This window comes from Phocoena sinus, chromosome 9, assembly GCF_008692025.1.
Source record: "Phocoena sinus isolate mPhoSin1 chromosome 9, mPhoSin1.pri, whole genome shotgun sequence".
NCBI lineage: Eukaryota > Metazoa > Chordata > Mammalia > Artiodactyla > Phocoenidae > Phocoena > Phocoena sinus.
In genome coordinates this window covers 72226236-72249826 of record NC_045771.1, presented here as the reverse complement: position 1 = coordinate 72249826, position 23591 = coordinate 72226236, and the positions used below count along the sequence as shown (strand labels likewise).

At 38.8% G+C, this 23591-nt stretch overlaps 1 protein-coding gene across 6 annotated transcripts in view; it reads right to left on the bottom strand.

Annotated features, from left to right (window-relative positions):
- HDAC9 (histone deacetylase 9) overlaps positions 1-23591 on the bottom strand; it is an 825073-nt gene that overhangs the window by 83422 nt on the left and 718060 nt on the right. The window contains exon 22 of one of the 6 annotated variants that reach the window (XM_032642310.1): positions 17993-18145. The exons of the other annotated variants lie outside the window; for them this stretch is intronic. Coding sequence (XP_032498201.1) covers positions 18009-18145 — 137 coding nt within the window. The 3' untranslated portion in view covers positions 17993-18008. Of the gene's footprint in view, positions 1-17992; positions 18146-23591 lie in introns of those variants that run through there. 6 annotated transcript variants of the gene reach the window in all.

Below are 23591 nucleotides of genomic sequence, written 5' to 3'. Positions count from 1 at the left end.
ATAATTCTAAAGATAGTCTTTTGGCTTTAAAAGACACATGAGGGCTTCCCTGGTGGCGCAGTGGTTGGGAGTCCGCCTGCCGATGCAGGGGACACGGGCTCGTGCCCCGGTCCGGGAAGATCCCACGTGCCGCGGAGCGGCTGCGCCCGTGAGCCATGGCCGCTGAGCCTGCGCGTGCGGAGTCTGTGCTCCGCAACGGGAGAGGCCACAACAGTGAGAGGCCCACGTACCGCAAAAAAAAAAAAAAAAGACACATGAGACCCAATGCACTCAACAGATATATAGAGAAAAAGATATCAGGCTTGCAGTTATCAGAGGTGGGGTTTAGGGGGAGGGGGAATTGCATGAAGGCAGTCAAAAGGTACATACTTCCAGTTATAAGATAAATAAGTACTATGGATGTAATGTACAGCATGATAAATCTAATTAACACTGCTGTGTGTCATATATGAAAATTGCTAAGAGAGTAAATCCTAAAAGTTCTCATTGCAAGGAAAATATTTTTTTCTATCTCTTTTATATCTACATATATGGGATGATGCATGTTCACTAAACTTACTGTGATTATCATTTCATGATTTATATGTCAATTTATTATGCTATACACTTAAACTTATACAATACTTGTATATCAATTATATCTCAAAAAAACTGGAAGGGAAAAAACCAAAACATTAACAAAATTAATAGACTGTTTAAGAGCAGTTTTGGGGTTATCAAAAATTTAAGCAGAAAGCACAGAGAGTTCCAATATACTACCCTACCCCCTCGCTGTGGTTTCCCCTATTAATAATATCTTGCATTAGTGTGGTACATTTGTTACAGTTGATGAACCAGTATTGATACATTATTGTTAACAAAAGTCTATGACCAGGATTTACTCTTTGTGTTGCATAGTTCTATGGGCTTTGCCAAACACATAAAGTCATGTATCCACCATTATAGCATCATACAGATTAGTTTCAAGGTCCTAAAATTCCCTGTGCTCCACCTATTCATCCCTCCTCTCCGCCCCCCAATCCCTGCAAACAAATGATCTTTTTTGTCTCTATAGTTTTGTTACTCATTTTTTCAGTGTTTACATTAATTCCAATTTTTAGCTTCTTGTATTAACCATTCTAAGTACAAGACTATTTCATTCTCCCTCATTTATATAATACTTATAATATTTACAATACTTCTATATCCATGAAAACTTGAAAGAATTATCACGAATGTGGAAATGCATGGTCTGCAAGCCTACCTAGGCTGCTCTCAAGCCTGACCTTGTTCTCCTCTTAGGTATTGTGGGTTTCTGCTTGAAAAGAAAGTAAATTTTCAGGATAAGGTTGGTAGAAGTAATGCAAGTCTATAAAATTGTCAAGCAATGAGACCCTAAAACCAAACTAAGTTGCTTCCATTTTAGAACAATGAAATAGTATCATCTTAATCCTTGGAATGCATTGAGATATCTACTCAATAAACCAGAGCTGTCCAGAATTTCAGCTCTGGTCTAGCACTTGAGGTTAACTATGAACAAGGTGAGATCATTTCCCCATTACCTTGCAGCACTTCAATGTTGATTCTGTCCACTTAGCTACTATTTTGATGGAAGTCAAAATATTCACTTTATAATTACCCTATGTTTCTAAATACTTGGCAAAAACTATTCTAAAAAAGATTTAAAAATTAAGTGAAAACTGTTTTTTTTTTTTTTTTTGTGGTAATTGGGCCTCTCACTGTTGTGGCCTCTCCCGTTGCGGAGCACAGGCTCCGGACACGCAGGCTCAGCGGCCATGGCTCACGGGCCCAGCCGCTCCGCGGCATGTGGGAACTTCCCGGACCAGGGCACGAACCCGTGTCCCCTGCATCGGCAGGCGTACTCTTAACCACTGCGCCACCAGGGAAGCCCAGGTGAAAACTGTTTTTAAGCATTATTGTGTTTTTCACTTCTATGGACCTCATGATGATACCAATAAGAATCTTTTCCACAGGCCGTTTAGGAATGAGGCTGAACACATTAAGCTCCACCTTCTTACCTGACTGCTATAAAAAGAACGGTAAGCTTACAGAAAATGTGTAATACAGAGTCCTGATTCTAATGCTTAGAAACGTACTTGGCCTAAGTCAGGGTTAATAGCACATAGTAAGTAATTCTATTCTAGAAGATAAATGAGCCAAGAAATATTCATAATACTCATAGACAGATATTTCTACTAATCATATTGTTAAATATTCTGAACAGCTTTTCCTGTAACCTAAACCATGGCTACAGTGATAACTTAAAAAGAGACAATAATAAATCAAGCCTGTATGCCACATCTTTCATACTGAAGGTTCCTAGCAATTGAGAATTCAATTATCTAAAGTTACTACTGAGTGAATCAAATCACATGGATTAAAAAAAAGGAGGTGGGGGGAGGGATAAAGTCTCAAATCTGATTTAAGTTCACTCTTTCCTTTGGGAATTAAAAAAAAGTCCCGTAAAATACCAAATTTAGAGGGGATAGTAAAAAGTGGAAGGAAAGAATGGAATGAAGCTAATCTTTGATCTCTATCCAAATTCCTCTTTCTTTTACCTACAGGGTTTATTTCCATTCACATGTTACCCATGTGATCTCTGGAGCCACAGATTGAGGCAGCTGAACTCTGCGTTATCCTTGCACAAAACGTTCAAGCGAAGTAAAGAAATAAAATTTCTACGAGGTCTAAGCTCTTTCTTCCCATCAAAGTAAGAAATTTAAGAACAACATTTTACTTCTACTAACCTGAGTTCTACTGTGTCCATTACTGCTGTACGTATATAAGAGGGATTAGAAAAGCTAAGTGTGGCTACCAATGTCAAGGTATTATTTTTCTGGACATGAGAAAAAGAAGATTCAGTGGTGTGTGCATGTGTGCGTGTATGTGTGTTTATTTGAGAGGTTTTGTAACATAATTTTAATGGGCATAATTACAAGTTTCATTTAATAGTTTTTACTTCCAGCTTCACAAAAGCACAGAAGTTCACCCTACTTGTCACAACAAACTGAACCCGTACAGCTGAAAAATTATAGCAGAGAGCATAGCGCCAGCAACGTTTTTCTCAAGGAGGTTCGAGTGTCTGGAGGGTGAGGGTTGATGGGAAAGAAGCGATCAAGTGAGAAAGTAAGTCTGTATAACACGGTGCACGTTGAGCTCAAGCAATTAGATATGAAATGGGGTGGAACTGGGTTCTTAAGGTCCACATATACCTTTTGTTTCTGAATTTTTTTTAGAGGGTGGGGTACTTAGGGAGGAGCCTGGTTGCCTGGGGCAGCAAGATGGGCAGTATCAGGTTAGTGACTGGAAATGATACATATTCAGTGAAAATCAGCCTCAGAAGTTGTCCCTACCATGTGCATTGACTGTGACAGAATACTCTAAGAAATATTTTTCAAAGTGAAAGTTGGCACCTTAAGCTCTTCTGAGAAAATCTTGTAGAATAAGGCATTAACAAAATACTATCACTACTACTTACTGTACTACTGCTACTGCCACTACACTAAAGAATACTCTATATAACCTGGTTTTTTCAAAAAGCATTAATTTAATTAAATCAGCGTTATTATAAGCATAAGAAGGAAGGTACACTGTAACAAATCTTTTTTTTTGTTTTTTGGTGACCGAACATACTGAACTGGTAACTACCAAGACTGAGACAGCACTGAGGAAGAGAATTGCAAGGGCATCTTCAGCTAGAAATCCTCTGATTCACTGGAAGCAAACTTAATTTTCTTGCTTCTGAAAAGAATATTAACTAAGAAGTAAATATGGTAGTGCTTCAAATGACCAATTTCACTGTGATTTCCCGAAATTCTATGAGGGTTCATTTCTGCTAAAGAAGTCATATCGTGTCAGCATTTTTATTAAGTTTGGAGAAATTGTTTGAAACGAAAAGTTGCTCGAGGAAGCCTCAAAGATTAGACTTTAGATATATATTTCATAACTAAGCCATTAGGACACAAAAGGATTCACCCTTCAAAATGGCATGTCTCATATGCTTCTCCCTAATGTTTCCCAAATAGTTCCAGAATATTGGTAGTGTAAGGAAACAACCCTAACTTTATTTTAATGTCCATTTGAAAACAACTATTTTCAAAAGAAAAATTAACACATGTTCATTGTGGAAAATATGGAAATAGAAAAAAAAGGCAAATAAAATTATGTAATATATAACAAATATGATATATGTTGTTATACATTATATATTTTTTAATAAATAATATTAATAAAAGAATTATAATTTATATAATTATAAATCCAGTCCTACCAACCAGAAATAGCCAATCCCACTTTTGTGGTATTTCGTGCTTATAGTTTTTGTGTATTTTTAAAATAAAACAGGATCATATTGTAATTTTTAAATTTACATTTACAAATACAAATATAGTGGAAAACATGTTTCATATACTCTGCAATATCATTTTAAAGGTATTAATATACCAACTAATTCTGTTTTTAGATATTAAATTATTACTAGTTTTCAGCTTTATATATAAGGTTGCAAATAATATCCTCCTGTATGCTTGAAGCACTTAACTGATTCTAGTGTTATTACGTATTATTATAGGATGAAAAGAGGCTTGCTTTTTTTTTACTGCTAACTTTTCTTTTTTACCAGAGTATGAGATAGAACATAAATAGTAAAGCACATGATGGCAAGATGGGAATGAAGGTCCTAAACTTTATAAACTTCATTCATGTGCGTTCAGCAATGCCTGTAGTGGATAACTGAAACATTCTTATAGAAGCTCAGAGAAATGAGATACTCTTAGAAAGTCTGTTTTTATTATGAAATTGAAAACATGTAGTGTATCAGAACTCTCTAGGGAGGTCAACACTGAGGGACTTCTGCTGTAGGTTGAAGAGGGACTTCTCAGAGTGTAGTTAACCATTGCTATTTTGCCATCCTATAAAAATCACACTCTAGAATCAGCAGCCAACCCCCAAGAAAGGTAGGTACCTGGGTCATGATTCACTTGATTAATAAAGAAATAGTGACACAAAATGACTGATTAGAAATCACTTCACTTCTACTTGTAAATCTCCTAACTTTTCTGATATCAGTCTCCCATTCACTACAAGTGCTTCTTCACTATTATTTCCTATGTCCGCCTAGGAAAGCTTCAGGTAAACAAAGCAAGAATGATAGAGGCAATCCCTCACCCCATGGTGCCATTTAGCAGAGGTAGTGGAGAGTCAGCAGCAGTGACAGTCTCTTTAGAAATATTGACACCTAATACATTACTGATTTATGTAATTTTTGTAACTCTTTCTGATATGGTAAAGAAGCCTCAATAACAGTTTTACTCATTTTTTAACAGGTTAGTTTCATTTGGTCCTAAAATATTTGTGAAGACTTCATTGCAAATTCAATATAGTAGGGATCAATGGAGTCAGACACTTTTGTCCCGTTTTCATTTGCAATTTAATTTTGCACATCCACTGGCAAAATTTCCGTAGTTATGTCCAGGAAAGATCAACTGAAGAATGAACATACGGTAAAGTGTAATTACAAAAATTGTAGTCATTTTCCTCTCTAAACCCCTTAGTCATTAAGTTACCATGTTGTTCTTTAGGAAAATGCAGTCAAACTCAAGTTGAGAGAGAAGTTTGGGTAGCATGTGGCTGGCTCATGTATTGTGAGGCTCCCTAGCAGGACTTCAAAGCAGAAGCTGATTGTTGCAGATGGGAAGAATGGTCTCCACAGAAATACCTTTTTAAGAATTATGATGCTGTAATTCATATGGTAGGCACTTGTGATTCGTTCCTCATGATGTTGGGATCATTTAACTCACAAAACCATTGTCGCTACCATAAAATCCTTTCATCTGTAGCCAAAAAAGGTTTATTTCATGCAAATGAAAATTTTTCATTAAAGCATCACCTTAATAATGGGAAAGGTATATATATTTTCTGGTCATGTTTAAAATGTAAATTTATGAACATATTTTGAAGATTCATTTCACATTAAGATCTTTATTTATTTGATGCCCTAGGACTCTTTTAAAATTCATTGAAACTGGAAATCAATTTTAGAAGAACTAAGGAGATTATTATCATTAAATCTTTCAGTTGGCTTATTCCAAGCAGGCCTATAAATATTGCATATGTTTTAAAGAAGGCACTTTCAAGTACAGTAAAAATCCTTTTACTGTTCCAGTCAGTGATGCTCCAGGAAGTAACTTTATATTCTCAGCACCTTTTGAAAACAAATGAATAGTTGGTTTGTATCCTAAACAGAATCTGAGACAAGAGAATACTTCAATGCCAGTATTTTGGAAAAATGAAATTTAAAAATATTTATCCTCAGGAATTCCTGAGAATAAAATGGCAAGAAAGGTTGACTGGCATTTTGACCATCCACCCTTCCATCTGTCTCTCCATCCATGATCCATCTATCTACAAATCTACAGTTTATTTACTAAATGCCTACTATGTGCCACAGTTTTATATATAAATCTTATACTTCAAATACATGAACCTCAGTTTTCTCACCTGTAAATACAACTACGGATTTATTCTACCTCACAGATTTGAAATAAGTATCTAATCATAAAAAGCCACCTCAATATATATATAAATGCTGTATGTTGAACAGAACCTGGCACATAGCAGGTATTCAGTTTTTATATTTTTGAATAAAAGAGTTCAACCATAGAACTTAAGACCTAGAAATGAATTTTAAGATTAAATACTCCAATCCTTTCGTTTTAAGGTTGAGGAAACTAAGACTCAGAAAGGTCAATTATCAAGGCAAATGGTTAACTACAGAGTTGGGGTGAGAACCCAAAGCATTTCCCACTATTCAGCCAACCTAATAGATATTAAGACTGCCCATTTTTTCAGACATGATTTCCAGTTCAAAAGGAACTTTAAAAAGAGTTCCTAGACACCAAATGGGTTTTACAAATCATTGCTTTGGTGTGTTAAGTGTAAATGATCCAGAAACATGTGAATTAAATTTCCCTTAAAATACACAAATATAAAACCAGTGAGGAGATAAAAATCCCTAGAAAATGCTTTTGGATATCATAGGACCACTCCTTCCCACCCCTCAACAAAATTGTTTTTGCCAAACCCCAACTGCAATTTGATTTGCCAATCACTAGCTTTTACTGCTGTTTTCAATAATGCTTTAAACACATGGGATCTATTCTCTCATCGATGCTCATGCAAAATTGGCCAAGTGGGATGGAACAAGACCAGGACAGACTCATGCTAAGCAATGATGATCCCATTACAGTACTTTGCACTACTCAAATTCAACCAGTATTTACTGAGCACACACTCTAACAATAACTAGGGAAATACGTGGATGAATAAGATATAGTTCCTGCTTCCAGAGAAATTACATATAAGGGGCACATACACGGATAAATAAAATTTGACATAGAAAAAGATAATTGTTATAAAATAAACACATTTTTATAAAGCTTAATAGATGGAAGACACACATCTGTTTAGAAGAAACTCAGAAGATAATAGAGGACATATTCAAACGTTTGCAGTGTTATGCATTTGTATATCTTTGCCTCAGCTTCCCACTTCTGATACAGGAACAGTCATGTTGGTTAGTTTCAGTGAAATAATATATGTAAAATGCACCCACCCAGCACTTCACATCTAGGCAATATCAATAACTATTACTTCCTCACCAGCCCATCAGCCCTCTTCGTGATTCAAAAGCTCTCTTAGGTAAACAGTCAAAGTATTCTAAATGGTATCATTTTTTTCATTCATTTGGTTTTTCTACTAGTAAACTTAGTTGTAGAATTACTCAGTTATGCTCACATAGGACCATATATATTACAGTTCCAGACAGCAAAATGGGGAATGGAAAAATAAGTTGGGAGAACAGGAATACATATTTCCAGATAATCCTACTCTTTAAAATTTTTTCTAAAATATGAATTGCCAGAATTAAGACATTCAAATCTAGCACCTAGCTTGGTACATAGTAGATGCTCAGTACATGCTACTGAAAGAATGAATGAATATGGAATGAATGTATTCTAGTTAAGTTTACTTAATTCCATTTCAATTAGTATGGTAGGCAGAAATCTCAGAATGACCCCCAATAACTTTTGCTCTTGTATAATACAGTCTCCTCTGAGTGTGGATGAAATCTGTGCATATAATGTATACTCCTGTGGTACGGCAAAAAGATGTTTCAGTTGACTTTGAGTAAATCAAAGGGAGGATTTCAGGCACTGTCAGGGGGAACTGGAGGGGGCTGGCTAAGATAATCTAATCGCATGAGCCCTTCAATTTTTTTTTTTAATTAAAAAAAAATGTTTTTTGGCCATGCCACGCAGCATACAGGATCCTAGTTCCCAGATCAGGGATCAAACCCATGTCCCCTCCAGTGGAAGCGCAGAGTCTCAACCTCTGGACCGCCAGGGAAGTCCCGCATGAGCCCTTTAAAGCAGAGTTTTTCTCTAGTTGGTATTATAAGAAGAAGTTAGGGAGATTTGAAGCATGAGAAGGACTTGATGAACCACTGATGGTTTGAAAATGTAAGGGACAATGTGAGGAGAAATGTTGGTAGCTTCTAGCCAACAAGGAAATGGGGACCTCAGCTCTACAAATGCAAGGGACTAAATAAACTCAAAAGAGGATTGTTCCTTACAACCTCCAGCATAAGGAGTCAACCTGGCTGATATTTTGATATCAACCTTGTAAGACCAGAAGCAGAGAACCCAGTTCTTGTGACCTAACAGAACCGTGAGGTCATAAATGGATGGTGGGGCTTCCCCGGTGGAGCAGTGGTTAAGAATCCGCCTGCCAATGCAGGGTACACCGGCTCGAGCCCTGGTCTGGGAAGACCCCACATGCCGCAGAGCAACTAAGTCCATGAGCCACAACTACTGAGCCTGTGCTCTAGAGCCCGCGAGCCACAACTACTGAAGCCTGTGTACCCAGAGCCCATGATCCGCAACAAGAGAAGCCACCGCAATGAGAAGCTCGTGCACCACAACAAAGAGTAGCCCCCGCTCACTGCAACTAGAGAAAGCCCGCAGGCAGCAATGAAGACCCAACACAGACACAAATAAATAAATAAATAATAATTTTTAAAAAGGATGGTGTTTTGAGTTAATAAATTTTCACATATCCCTGAATATGCTATAGGCGTAAGATAAATCGATAACAGAATAACAGTTCATGAGGTAAAAGTGAAAGTGTAGGGAAAGTTGGAATAGTAATGGTAACTACAACAATGAACAATTCTAAAATAGTTATCCTGTGCCAGGTGCTGGGGTTCATACAGATGTTTCATTCAGTCCTCACACCAACATTATGAGGTAGCTACAGACAGTATCCAACTTTCTAGAGGGGCAAACAAAGAGAAGTTGAGTAACTTTCCCAAGGGCACACAACTACAATATAGTAATGTCAGGACTCAGGCTTTAGACTCTGAGGCCTTAACCACTGACCCTACTGCCTGTTTAAAATAAGTGAGAAGAGCCCCAAATAATTTTTTAAAAAACCCACACACATAAAGCATGTTTACTTTTCACTTAGAATAAGATGAAGTAACCAATGCACGTCACCATGTGCCCAAAGGGTTCATCTGTCCTCTCTATTCTCCACCCATTTCCCCCAATAAGTGCCAATTGCCAGTATGCTGAGGAATAAGACACATACCTTGAAAATGCCTGAACAAAGTGTCTGCTGGATCTGGAAGAAGTGGGTTGTTAGAAGAAAATAAGGTTATGATGCATTTTCAGTCATGATGAGATGCTTCAAATAGAGTCAGTGCTGCTAGCTTCTCTGTTACTCTGAACCAAAGCCAAAATCTGTGGGTCACTTTGTTTAAAAGATCAGGAGAATCCCAGTCCTGGATGAACCTGGGTTTATGTAAATTAGGTGACCTTTTCCAGGCAGAGAGATTTCGAGAACTGTGAACTCTTCTAAAGAACCAAGGGCTCTGTATGATCGCTGGCCACGTCAAATTGGACATTGCAAGCCTTTTCTAACTAACGCATCTTGTCTCAAGGAACTATGGGAGGGCTTATACAGCTGAAAGAGTGTACAAGTTAGGAGAAGACCCTGGGCCTGGAGATGGGCAAGCATCCCAGCAGAAAGCTCTAGGCTCACTTTCAGAGAGCAGTGACCTCCATACACCAGCCACCCAACCACTTGTCGTTGGCTTCTCACATTTTTCAGGATTAAATTCAAAGCCTTCAAGACATGGTCTCTCTCTCCAGCCCCATCTTCTGTCATGTCCCCACATTTACTCTTCCCTTGACGTAACTATTTATACAATTTGATGAACACAGCAACCAAACAATGCCCACAGTTCTGAGCTTCCACTGATGAAATGTCCTGTCCGCATCCAGCTAACTCCTACTCTCCTTTTAAATTTAGTGTAAGCAACATCCTGAGCCCCGTGGGCAATGCAGAATTGTTCCTATGTGCTCCCTTCACACTGATTTCTCTCTATAGTCCTTAATTTGTGAGTTCACCCTACAAGGTTATAAACTGCTAGACAACAGGGACCACATCTTGCCTGGCTTTGTATATCCAATGCCTAGTACAGTGCTTGGCATTCTCAGTATGTTAATTAAATGACTGATGTATAAATAGTAGAGAGACCTGAAGCTGACTTTATAGACCTGGATGAATGTGTGTTAACAGCTAAAGTGTATGTGGAACTTATTGCAGGGTAGGCTCTTTACAACTTATTTAATGTTCAGCACAGCTAACACACACACACACACACACACACACACACACACACACACACACACAGATATGAAAGAGGTATTACCATTATTCTCAATTTAGAGATGGGAAGTAAACACAGAGAGGTTAAAGCACATTGTCCAAGGTAAAACAGCAAAGGTAGGATTTAAACCTTCTGGCTCTGGAGTCCACACTCCTAAATTACAATACCCAACTTTCTGGATTCAGGGCCAATGGTGATACTGGAGAGCAATGTTTGAAGAAAAGTAAAGAAAAGAAAAGCCCTGAAAAATGTCATGCTCTTATAATATACCGACTACAGAATAACTATTTTCCTTTCTTAATGTTTTAAAAAATATACTGTGGCCAGTACACGTAAAAAATCTTTCTCAAAGATTGGCTGGGGGAGCAGCCAGGGGAAAAGTTTAGGTCCAAAGAAATACAACAAGCCACAAAGAAAACTCAAGTCCCTGTCACAGACTGTTTCTTACACAGTTCTATGAAACTTGTAAGCAATTTCATTAATTCAGTTTTACAGAGTGAAAGTAGAATACAGGAACTGTGCTGGCCAATGAGGATATAGTTTTAAGCATAACAAAGACAGTCCCTTTCCTTACATCACTTAGGAACTAATGTTAGTGAGAGCTACCATCACCAGGTACCATGCTATGTGTTTGAAACACATTATCTCATTTAATCATCACAACTGCCCAAGTGGGAGAATGAGTTAAAAAGAAATTAACTTGCCCAAGCAACACAGACAATGGCAAAGCTGTAATAAGGAAGTGGTTTGTTGATTCCAGCAGGTGTCCTTCAAACCTCTCAGCTGTGTTTGAATCCACATACTGAAGTACTAGTTCAATGTATTAATGCTACAGTCACGGCACCACGGCACCAACTGTGCCTGAATAACACTCCTCAAAAGTTAATGACTGTTACCCATTCTTCTTAATCAAGCTTTAACTTACATTCATAAAAACTGATTTTCAGGAAAAAAAAATTCACTTTGATTTTCTGATATTATCACTTCGAAAAGAAATCTATTACTTGCCCCCCTGCTAAAACCCCTAATTTCTTTTTGAATTAACCCTTGGAACTAAGCTTGCTTTTCAACGTTGGTTATAGCATTAATTCATGATGGCACTCCCCAAATCCAGCTCAGATAATGATGGTCATGGCAATTCTTGTAGTGACCACTGCCAAAAAGTCTATCCACTATACGTGTCCTTGTGTTTACTTCATGACTAATTGCTTTTTTAAAAAATAAATTTATTTATTTGTTTATTGGCTGTGTTGGGTCTTCCTTGCTGTGCGCAGGCTTTTCTCTAGTTGTGGCAAGCGGGGGCTACGCTTCATTGCGGTGCGTGGGCTTCTCATTGAGGTGGCTTCTTTTGTTGCAGAGCACGGACTCTAGGCACACAGGCTTCAGTAGTTGCAGTACGCAGGCTCAATAGTTGTGGTGCATGGGCTTAGTTGCTCCATGGCATGGGGGATCTTCCCGGACCAGGGCTCGAACTCATGTCTCAATGGACATAAGTCTCATTGCCAAAAACATTTCCTTGGAATTCCATTTCCCAAATGACCCAGGTTTTTAAGTTCAAAAAAAAAAATACCTGATTTTCAAAGATAAGTTTCTACCCTGGGGGCAAAACTGATGATTTCTTATTTTTCTTGCCATAAAAGGAGGTTCAGGAAGCCTCTGAATTATAGGTTTCAAGCAACCATTTAATTTAGATTAAATTAGACAGCAATTGTATGTTAAATAAATATGAAATGGTTCTGAATGTATTTGTCAAAGATTAAGCATTCTGTAATACTTGGCTTCTATTACACATTTGTTATTGCTGATTTTTAAAATAAATCACCATTTAATTGAAATATTTAAAGAACATTTACAAAGGAAAGTATAGTATTTAGCAAAACCCATGAGAATCTAGTAAGACCAGTAAGGTAGCTCTTTAAAAAAATAGTAGCCTATTCTCCAACATTGTGGTAGAAAATCTGTAGTGCAATTGTGGCCAGAATCCTATACAATCTTTACAAATGCCATGATTCAACTTGCCAACGTGCCAACATGAAACCAAAAAGTGTTTATTTTAAATATTTATTATCAAAGTAGTTTTGGTCTGTTATAGGCTCTTCTCACCTGCCATTAAAAAAAAAATCATTAACTGAATTACAGGTAGATGAAAATAGGAACTTCCTCACATATCCATCAGTATATGAGTATAACTATCGTTTTGGGGTGGCGGGGGGGAGGAATGAAATATTCCAAAGTACACTGCATCATGATTTTTATCCTGTACTTTTTTCCTGCTTTCCCGAGCTGGAGATGTGGAACATGAAAAAGGAGTCTTCCCTAGATCATGCTAGAGGTCTTGCATCTTAAGGCACAATGAAGCCCAATATCCAACTTACATAAGATACTCTAAAATGTGGCAAAAACAGAGTATTTCAGGGAGCGTGGTGGCTTTTTAGGTCAAATACTTCAAGGCACTTAAGAGACCTGAAAGATGACAAGACTGTAGCATTGAATGTTGACACAGTGAACTAAGCAGAGGCCAGTGTCAGAATGGGTAGATCAAAGGTAAAGAAGAGTTTTCAAGACTTTGGGGACTAGCTGGAGTCCAGCTACTCCAAAGTCTGGACTACATATCAGAATAAATGAAGGAGCATAATCTGCTGGTAATTCCAGAATCATTAGAACTGGGAGGTCATGGATGTCTTTCAATAAGAGTCTGTAATGAGGGACTTCCCTGGTGGTCCAGCGGTAAAGAATCTGCCTCACAATGCAGGGGATGCGGGTTCGATCTCTGGTTGGGGAACTAAGATCCCACGTGCCGCGGGGCGACTAAGCCCGCACGCCATAACTACTGAGCTCACCCACCTCAACTAGAGAGCCTGTGTGCCGCAAACTACAGAGCCCACAGGTCCTGGAGCTTGCACGCCACAACTAGAGAGAGAAAACCCACACGCCACAACTAGAGAGAAACCCGAGTGTGTCACAATGAAGAGCCTGTGCACCTCATCAAATACCTTGCAAGCTGCAACCAAGACCCGATGCAGCCAAATATAAATAAAATAAATAAATAATAAATTAAAAAAAAAAGAGTCTGTAATGAAATTAGGTAACCGATTTTCAAACTAAAGACCATTACAGATACACTAGGCTGGGAGTCAAGCTGGAATACACTTCAGATATGCACCTGTCTGGTCTATTGCTCCTCCCTTAAAGTGTCAGTACAGATTTACCAAAAATAGTTAAAATTGCAGAATCTGGATATTAACAGCCTGATCCACAACTGAAAAATGTGGGAATTTTATTAAGGTACGACCACTGGCATTCTCCTTATCCCAATCAAAAGCGTCATAGCTTCAAGAAAAAAAAGAACTGAGTGACCAAAATTACCTAACTAATAACAGATGACTAAATAAATTTAAAATGACTGTTAAAGGAATGTGCCTTTTATCATAACTATTATGTCTCAAAAGAGTTGTGTAACTCATCATAAAAACTTTCAACCTCAAATTCATTAAGGAAAAATGACTTCTCTTGAGAGATACCCAGATGTTCTCTGCCAGCTCCTTAAATCCACCCAAGACATCTGTTGAGTCTTACTGCCTAAGGAATGTTAGTTTCTAGAAAAGATTATCTAGTCTATCTTGTGAAACATCAGTGACAGAGCCAGTGTGGCACTACTGATTCTGAGTTTGGGTAACATTAATCAACAATAAAAATGAATGTTATCAGGTCTTCCCTGGTGGCGCAGTGGATAAGAATCTGCCTGCCACCACAGGGGATACAGGTTCCATCCCTGGTCCAGGAAGATCCCACATGCTGCAGAGCAACTAAGCCCATGAGCCACAATTACTGAGCCTGCGCTCTAGAGCCTGCGAGCCACAACTACTGAAGCCCACGTGTCTAGAGCCCGTGCTCTGCAACAAGAGAAGCCACCGCAATGAGAAGCCCACACACCGCAACGAAGAGTAGTCCCCGCTTCCCATAACTAGAGAAAAGCCTGCATGCAGCAACAAAGACCCAACACAGCCAAAAAAAAAAAAAAATGTTACCAACTAAATTCGAATTCTGCTGGATAAAGCTAATTCCCATCTCTAGGTTTTAATTTCTCTATGGGTCAATTAAAGGGGTTGGATTAAGTATTTCTTAAAGTGAGGTTAACCTCTGGCTAATCTGAATCATGTAGGTGTTTATTAAAATGCAGATTCCTGAGGCTCATTCCCGAACAAGTTAAAATCCAAATCTCTGGGGTGAGACCCAGACTCTGCATTTAAATTTATTCATTTTTGACTGCGTTGGGCCTTCGTTGCTGTGTGTGGGCTTTCTCTAGTTGCAGCGAGCAGGAGCTACTCTTCATTGAGGTGAGCAGGCTTTTCATTGCAGTGTCTTCTCTTGTGGAGCAGGGGCTCTAGGTACATGGGCTTCAGTAGTTGTGGCACTCGGGCTCAGTAGTTGTGGCTCGTGGGCTCTAGAGCGCAGGCTCAGTAGCTGTGGCACACGGGCTTAGTTGCTCCGCGGCATGTGGGATCCTCCTGGACCAGGGATTGAACCCATGTCCCCTGCAATGGCAGGCAGATTCTTAACCACTGCACCACCAGGGAAGTGCCCCAGACTCTGCATTTAAAATAAGGCCCTTGAATTACGTTTCAGAGCCATGTGACTACAAGATCGCGAAGGGTCCTTCCAGCTCTACCATTTGGGTTGATCCTTTGATATTTGTAGTAGTCAACAATTTAAGCATACCAAGACACAAGCAAAATAGATCCAGTTTTATTTTGCTTATCAACAAGACAAACAGACATCGAAATAAAGATAACAGACTTCATTGTTACTCCAGGTTTGGGCTGTCATGAAATTGTATACAAAGTAGAATTTCAACCTGGTATTTCACCCTTTCCCTGCCCTGTGTTGCACCCCAGTCTCCCTTTTTTTTTTTGCGGTACGCGGGCCTCTCACTGTTGTGGCCTCTCCCGTTGTGGAGCACAGGCTCCGGACGCGCAGGCTCAGCGGTCATGGCTCACAGGCTCAGCGGCCGTGGCTCACGGGCCTAGCCGCTCCGCGGCATGTGGGATCTTCCCGGAACGGGGCATGAACCCGTGTCCCCTGCATCGGCAGGCGGACTCTCAACCACTGCACCACCAGGGAAGCCCTAGAGAATATCTCTTGAACAATACTGACTTTCCGTACCAACATTTTTTCTCCCCTGCTTTATAAAACGCTCTTCTCAACTGGTCTTACGCCATCATACTCTCAGGTGTCCCTCCTTCCTTTCCTGTTCCGAGTCTAGCTGCTGGCTCCTCTACCCGCTTCCTCCTGAGAAATGTGGGTACTCCCAGAGTTCTGCCCTCAGTACTCCACTCCTCCTCTGCAAACGCTGTCTATCAGTGAATCCTTTCACTGCTACATCATTTACATCCATAATCACTAAGTCAAAGACTGGAATCTCCATCTCTCCTTACCCTCCTTTTCTAGATTTAATTCTCATTCACAAATTGCCCAGTAGGGCATTTCTTTATACATCCACACTCGACTCTAACTGAACATGTCTAAATATTATCCATGATCCATCTTCCACAGCTTCTCCTCCTAAAATCCCCTTAACATCTGCCAATGACAATGCTCAAACTACCTGGTTTGGTAATCCAGGCCCCAATATGCCATACTGTCAAACTGACGATCCTAAAGATGCTTTCTTTCCGGAGACTGCTTTGGGTAAGAGCCACCAGTGACATCTCAGGCATGTTCTTTAATTTTCCTGGGTCTCCATTTCTTCTTCTGTGAATTCGGAGTAAATAATACTTGAGATTATGGTGAATACATGGAAGACTGCACATTTCTGCTTAAGCACAATGTGAGGACACAGCAAAGTGCAACAAATGGTTGCTGGAGAGAGCAAATGCGATGTGTTTACTTATGTCTTTCTTTCCATCTGCTTTCCCTTCTCCTCTTATTTATATTTAATTCATCATCCAAGAGCCAGCTCTGCTGCCCCCTGTCACTACTTAGAGAACTTTCCCTGATCACTATACATTTTCCCTGCAGAATTCACTTAACCAGGTACTGTCTTTTCTTGCATGTCTTTTTTATTTTCAATTTAATTGTGTAATTCTGAAGGAGTTGTTCAACATCCCAATTTTTGACCTGTCATCCAAACCAAAACAGTCGTATTTACTGAATAAATAAAAAGCCAGTGTTCCTCATTCTCATGTCCAAAGGGACATTGAGATTGAGCGGTGCCTATGCTTGGATCTGAGTTTTTAGTCCTGACTGACTGCAAACATTGTGACAGTCGAGCCAGGGAGATCAGTGCTTTGGCATTCTCTGTGCTTTTGCCCAAGGAATGTAGGAAGATTTCCTATTTGTGAACTTTGAAAGCATTTCAGCTCACCTTTACTGACTCGTTTCTCTCCACCACGTGTGCTTGCAGAACTTGAAATGTAACGTGAATACTGAAGTGGATCATCTCCTTCCTCTGGAGATGTGACTTAACATGAACAAAATGTGGACTCTACCCGAGCCATGCTCAGGAAAGCCTCTCAGGTCCGGAAATAAACATTCTGGGATACTCTGCAGGCCAGATGTGCAGACTGTGAGATGGCATGTGAGAGATGAGAGAAAGAACCCAAGCGCATTAAATCTAGCGTATTCCCAGGGTGGCTTGCTTTTCTTTGCAAAGATGTGGCGGGGAAGCCCTTTGCTCCTGGCTGCTGTATGCCCACATTTCCTGGCCGTTTGCTAATATCTATTAAAAGGTAGGTTTGAGAATAATGGTTCCGATAGGGAGGTAGAAAGCACCACCTAAACCCAAAATGTTTATGTGCCCCTTTCTCTCTAAAGCCCAAGAGCCACCTCATTAGACATATGATATAGAATTCACCAAAATTCGACACCAGTGTACTGTGTTATCTTGAGCAAATCATGTTGCCACTCTGAGATGCAGCATCTTCACTTTCTCATTTGTAAAGGAACTAAAACCTAGTTCCTTTACATCCATGATTCTTCCCGAGTGAAAGATTCATCTATACCCCCATGCAGCAGAGCTCTCCAGGTCAAACTCTAATTACTCTCTTCGGAACTCCAAGAAATGGCTGCCAAATCTCTGGCTGCTGACTGACGTTTCATATCCACGCTAGTGCACTTTCAAACACAAACCATCCTGAGCCTGTCTTTGTTCTTTGGGATGTCTGTTTCCGTCATCCCAAGAAAATGTAAGAACAGTCAAACACAGGTGTTTGGGCATGGCCTAACAACTATGGTTCTTTGTCTTTTTTTTTTTTTTTTTTTGAGGAGGGAATCTGTTTTAACGTATAGAAAAAGTCACAAAGGCTGATCCCAAAGTCTTGACATCCTCTCTGGTTGTCTGAAAATTCTCTCTGAAGTCCATGAGAATGCTGCACTCCATGGACCCAGGCCCGTAATTGGCAAATGAGGAAATATCTGAGGGGACAGAATTTTAAAGTTAGCAAAGAAAAAAAAACAAAAAACTCTTAGTACAGAAAAGGTGATTTTGTTGTTGTTGTTGTTGGAAAAAATGGGAGTTTAAACAGCACATTTATTTCCTTTTAATTTCTGGGCTGTCAGACATCAGCTCTGAAGCTCTGATTCGGAACACATGCAGAGTCCCTTTGAAGTTCTGGCTGCCTTTTTTTTTTTTTTTTTAACAATGGCAGAAAGATATAAAGAAATTAAACTGCAACATAATCATGAAACAGAACTTCGGGACTCCTGATTTACAAATTGTCATTCTTTCATTTTTTTATGGGCTCTGTTTTCAAAGCTTCATTGTGGCACATAGTTTTTTGTAATTTTTTTCCCTTTAAGCTCGATCTTCAGTTATTCTTTTCTCCTCCAAGATGAAGCACTCTACTTTTATTTTAATCAACTAAAAAATAGTTCATTGTGGTTTTCTGAAGACAAGAAAGGAACTGGAAAATCCAGAGTAATACATGGAAACTTTTTGATAAAAGCCATAGCAATATAGGGTTTAGCTCTTAAAGTACCCAATTCTCTTGGCAGAAAGACAAAAATGTACCTTAAATTTTCAGGCAGTCTAGAGAAAATGCCCACTTCGTTTTCATGCTCTAATTGCAAAAGATCATTACTAAAGGTTTCAAGGATTCTTAATAAAAACTGCATTTCAAATTTTGTCTGGTAGATGCCAAATTTGAAAACAAACACACACATACACACACACACACTCACATACACATAAACACACACCACACACAAACTGATTTAATGTTGTCATTCAGAGGTCATACCTATTTACCTGAACAAGGTGCACATGAATTGTGTAATCCAACAGCCCCTTTAAAATCTACATGCAAATATGAATAGGCTAAAAGATTCTTAGTCGCCCCCGTCATTTTCCTCCTTCTATATTTTTTCTGTAGATCTTGTATTGGTTTTATCATATAAAGTACTGTAATATTTATAACCTTTCTTAATACTGCTATACCTTATTCTACCTCTTTCCATTGTTAGAGTGAAATTTCTCCTGCAGGGTTTCTTCTCTGCTATATTTTTAATGGTCAAAACTTCAAAAACGATGATTTCATCCAAAGTACTGACCTTCAGTGACTACTCATCATCTTTTATGTCAAGTTCCAACTCCACAGAGCAAAGTAATGTGGGAAGTTGGAAGAACTATCCCCATCACTGGTCAGCTTATACTCACTTCTGAGAACTGGTGGCTAAATTTTCAGAGACTCTGCAAGCACAGCCATTATTAAATATTATATAAGCTTACAATTTAAAACATATTAAAAACAAAGGTATTAAATACTCAAAACTCATCATTTCCTAATTTTTCAGCACAGTTGCTACTGTATATGCTCCTGGGGTTATTTATATCTATTGTATTCCTCTGGTGGAAATACTATGTAACGGTTTGCTACTGCATATCTCTTCTTAACTTGTGTTAGTGACTTCACTTTGGTAGCTGAAATTGGCCACGTGCAAGTATTACACCACAGGCCTGTTTGTCTGTTTTAGAGAGCTACCTTTCAAACATTTACCTGCACCACTAATTGACCTCTGTACCTAAATTATTCAAAATACCTAATTTACAACTTACAATGATCACTTTATATTTTATCTTGGATAAATTCAAGTAAGAATTGGAAGCTGGAATTTATTTTTGTCAGTCTTCCTTTTGCGGGGAGCATGGAAGGGGAGAATGAGAATACGTGTAATTATTTCTACTATTTCCACTTGCCTGCAGCCTGAAACTCCTCAAACCTCCTTAACTGCGTGCTATTTTTCAATCTCTTCACTGTTTTTCAACATACTGACTTTCTTTTTACGTTCCCAGCTTCCAGGGTTTTAACTTCTTTTCTGCCTAGAATAAAACTGCATTTTCATATCTACTGAACCACCTCTCAAGGCTTTAATGAAAATTTACATACTCTGTGATGTCAACAGTAATTAGGAAGGTTGGTATAAGATTCCTCTTATTTTCTGGCACAGGATCAGGCACACGTGGTCCAAATGAAACAGAAAGAAAACTGTACATAATTTCTTTTTTTAAAAGGAGAGGGGAGTAAAGTGTCTATTGCTATGTCATTACCTTAGAATCCTGGACTGTTAAGTGTCTGGAAGGGGGGTACCAAGTATGTCAAGTAGCCTAATCCCTTAAGTATTAAATAATCATCAGATGGGCTGCCAAACTTCCTCTCATTCTACTTTGACAGCAGCCTCCATCTACAAATGAAAAACATTTCTCTGTCAAGTAGTTTAAATTCTATTATTCTGATATGAATGACTGTCTTGAATACAAACAGATTTTAGACAGAAAATTAAGATCTCTTTCTCCAGAAGGGATGTGGAAGAGATTTGGATAAGAACTGGAGAAAGTTTGACCATTGAAATTAGCCATGTGTTGAAAAGACTGCATTATTTATATATACTTACATAGCCTTTGGTCTAGTTCTCAAGAATGCTAGATTCCCCTCAATGCCCAAAAGACAAACAAAATTTCTAAGCAGAGAAAATTTCAGTTGTATGTGCTACAACTAAATAGAACTTTTTCACTGAAAATTCCTCTTTAGGTAGTTTTCTAATATTTAAGACTAGTATTATTTGTAGTACAGGGATGAGAACATCAGTATAAACATACCACCTAAGCTCTTGTGTAACATCATTTTTAGAGAGCATGAGCACATCCTTAGTGAAACTGAAATACCTAAATCTCAGGCCTGCCTAGGTTCAGCACAAATCTGTCTTTTCCCAAATTCTAGCAAGGAGATTATTCTAATTTTTTAGAATCATTACAATTAATGACACATACAAGTTTTTTTTGTTTGGTTTTTTTTTTGCGGTATGCGGGCCTCTCACTGTTGTGGCCTCTCCCGTTGCGGAGCACAGGCTCCGGATGCGCAGGCTCAGCAGCCATGGCTCACGGGCCTAGCCGCTCTGCGGCACGTGGCATCTTCCCGGATCGGGGCACGAACCCGTGTCCTGTGCATCGGCAGGCAGACTCTCAACCACTGCGCCACCAGGGAAGCCCACAAGTTTTTTATAATTAAAAATTAGACCAATATTTCTCAGCCTCCACACTACTGATATTTTGGATCAGATAATGCTTTGTTGTAGGGAACCGTCCTGTGCCTTACAGGATGTTTAGCAACATCCCTGGGCTCTACCCACTAGATGCTAGTAGCACCATCTAGTTGTGTCAGCTGCAATGTTTCCAGACATTGCCAAACATCCTCTGGAGTACAAAATCACCTCTGGTTGAGAATCATTGAATTAGACTGATTTCCAGTGAAAATGTTAACTTGACACATAACACACTTTTAGAGGTTTCTTACCTACTGATGAAGAAGAAAACCGCATAATAATAATAATATTTTCACCCACTTTTAAGATACTTTCGTAGTTTTTAAAAAGCTTTAAAACATTATCTCATTTAATTCTCATAACCTAAACATGTGGGGTTTTACGACAATCTTCATAGATGAGGAAACAAAACAGAAAAAGAAATACCTTCCCCAAGATCACTCAGCTATGGTGCTAGATGCAAATATATTCTAACGTTCATATCTATATAGTCAATGAAAAATTACCAAGCACTGACTATATAAAAACAGTGTAACTGGTGTGGCTCTTAGCTTTTATATTACGCTTACTTCTAGAATATTAATCTTCTAAAAAACATACATACATTTGTGAGGTGCCAACAATTCCGTGCAACATTTACAAACGGGCCCCATATGAGGATATTTTCCTGCCATATGTTAAGAGACAGTGTAAGAAAGTATGTCTTTTCCTTTAGAATAAAATAAACTATCATGGAAAATATTGTAAAAATATCTAAAAGATATTAGATACGTATACTACATATGAAAAGTAAAATATACTATGACTATGGCATACATTATAGGTACAAATTTGATCAGAACCAATTCTATGGAAGTCACCTTTAACCTTGATTTTCAAGGTTATGCTGTATCTGGATGATGCTGAAAATGACCTTAAATACTTATACCTATTCTCAGGATATCACTATTCTACCAATAGTCATTACACTACCAAGAGTAGAGTAAACTCTAAATGCCTCATATACCATGCATGTTGCCCTTTGGTGCATTTTGTTTTCTTTCCAGGATTATCTGGTTTCACATCACTGGGTTGCATGACAGAGGATCACTGGTCTACTCTTCTCCAAGGAATAAACTAGCTATGGCTCCAAAGATCTATGGCCTTTCTCATAAGGATGGACCACAATGACATCATTGCTGGATTCTACTTTGCTCTTCAAGGTTGCAGTATGACCCACCTGTAATCAAATTTGGCTGTCAAACAATAGGACACCACAACATTTGTGGGGAATTCTTACACTAGCAGCATGACTCAACTTGGAATAACATGAGTGATGTACTCTTGATATGCATCACAGCATCTTACGATGTGTCCCTCTTTAAAAATCTTTTTAGACAAAACTTCATCACCTGCAAATTAACTAATTTAAAATTCCTATTATTCCTCACCTAGTGACAAACGTTTTTAATAGACAGTTAATCTGTGAATTGTCTATTTTAACCGGGAAACATTTAACAAATCAGAGTGTTCTAGTGATTTGTGGGAGAACCTCCTTCCTTCTCTACCTTTTCCATCTGCCGAATAGAACTACATCCTGCAGGATGGATTCTATACCCTTGGGATCATTTGGTTTTTTTATTGGAGCTTGTTTTTATAGCATCTGCCTGCAGTTTCTAAGTCTTTGGATGCACATGGAGTTGGTTTCTTCTTTCACGTGAGGATGATCCTGATGTGAAGATGAAAGAGAGATCTTTCTTTCATCCCACATTCTCTCATTCCCCAGGTTTACACCTAAACTCTCCCATCTCTAAGGCAAGAGTTCTGGTATTCACTGATCCCAATGAGAGCTTTCCAGAGCTTAAAACCTTTAAGACATCTTAACTGAAACTATAAATATCCCACTAACCTCACCAGAACAAACCTAGATACTTCATAATCTTGAGGAGAGAAATGGGCTTGCCAAATTCTATGGAAAGGAGCTTTGAATACATCTTATCTATCTTATAAGAGTCAAGGTATTCTTAGTGTACATTTACCTACTCTAAGATGCTGTATTCGATTCCCAAGTGCTTGCAGGCCAATAAGAGACAAACGGCAAGGTCGTGGACTACAACAACAAAAGATAAGGGGATGAACAAGAGAAGAGATGCCAACAGTATCATGAGCAGTTAACAAGAGCAAGTTCTTCCAGCTGGGAAATAAGGAGGCTCTTCAAGGAGGTGAGGACATTTCTGCTGAAGCTCAAGGATCGGATGATTTGGCCAACGTGGGAGGAAGGGTAGAGAATCCACTGAGCACGTTACAGAGAAAGGAAAGGCTGAGGATTTGAGGTCGTTCTGCT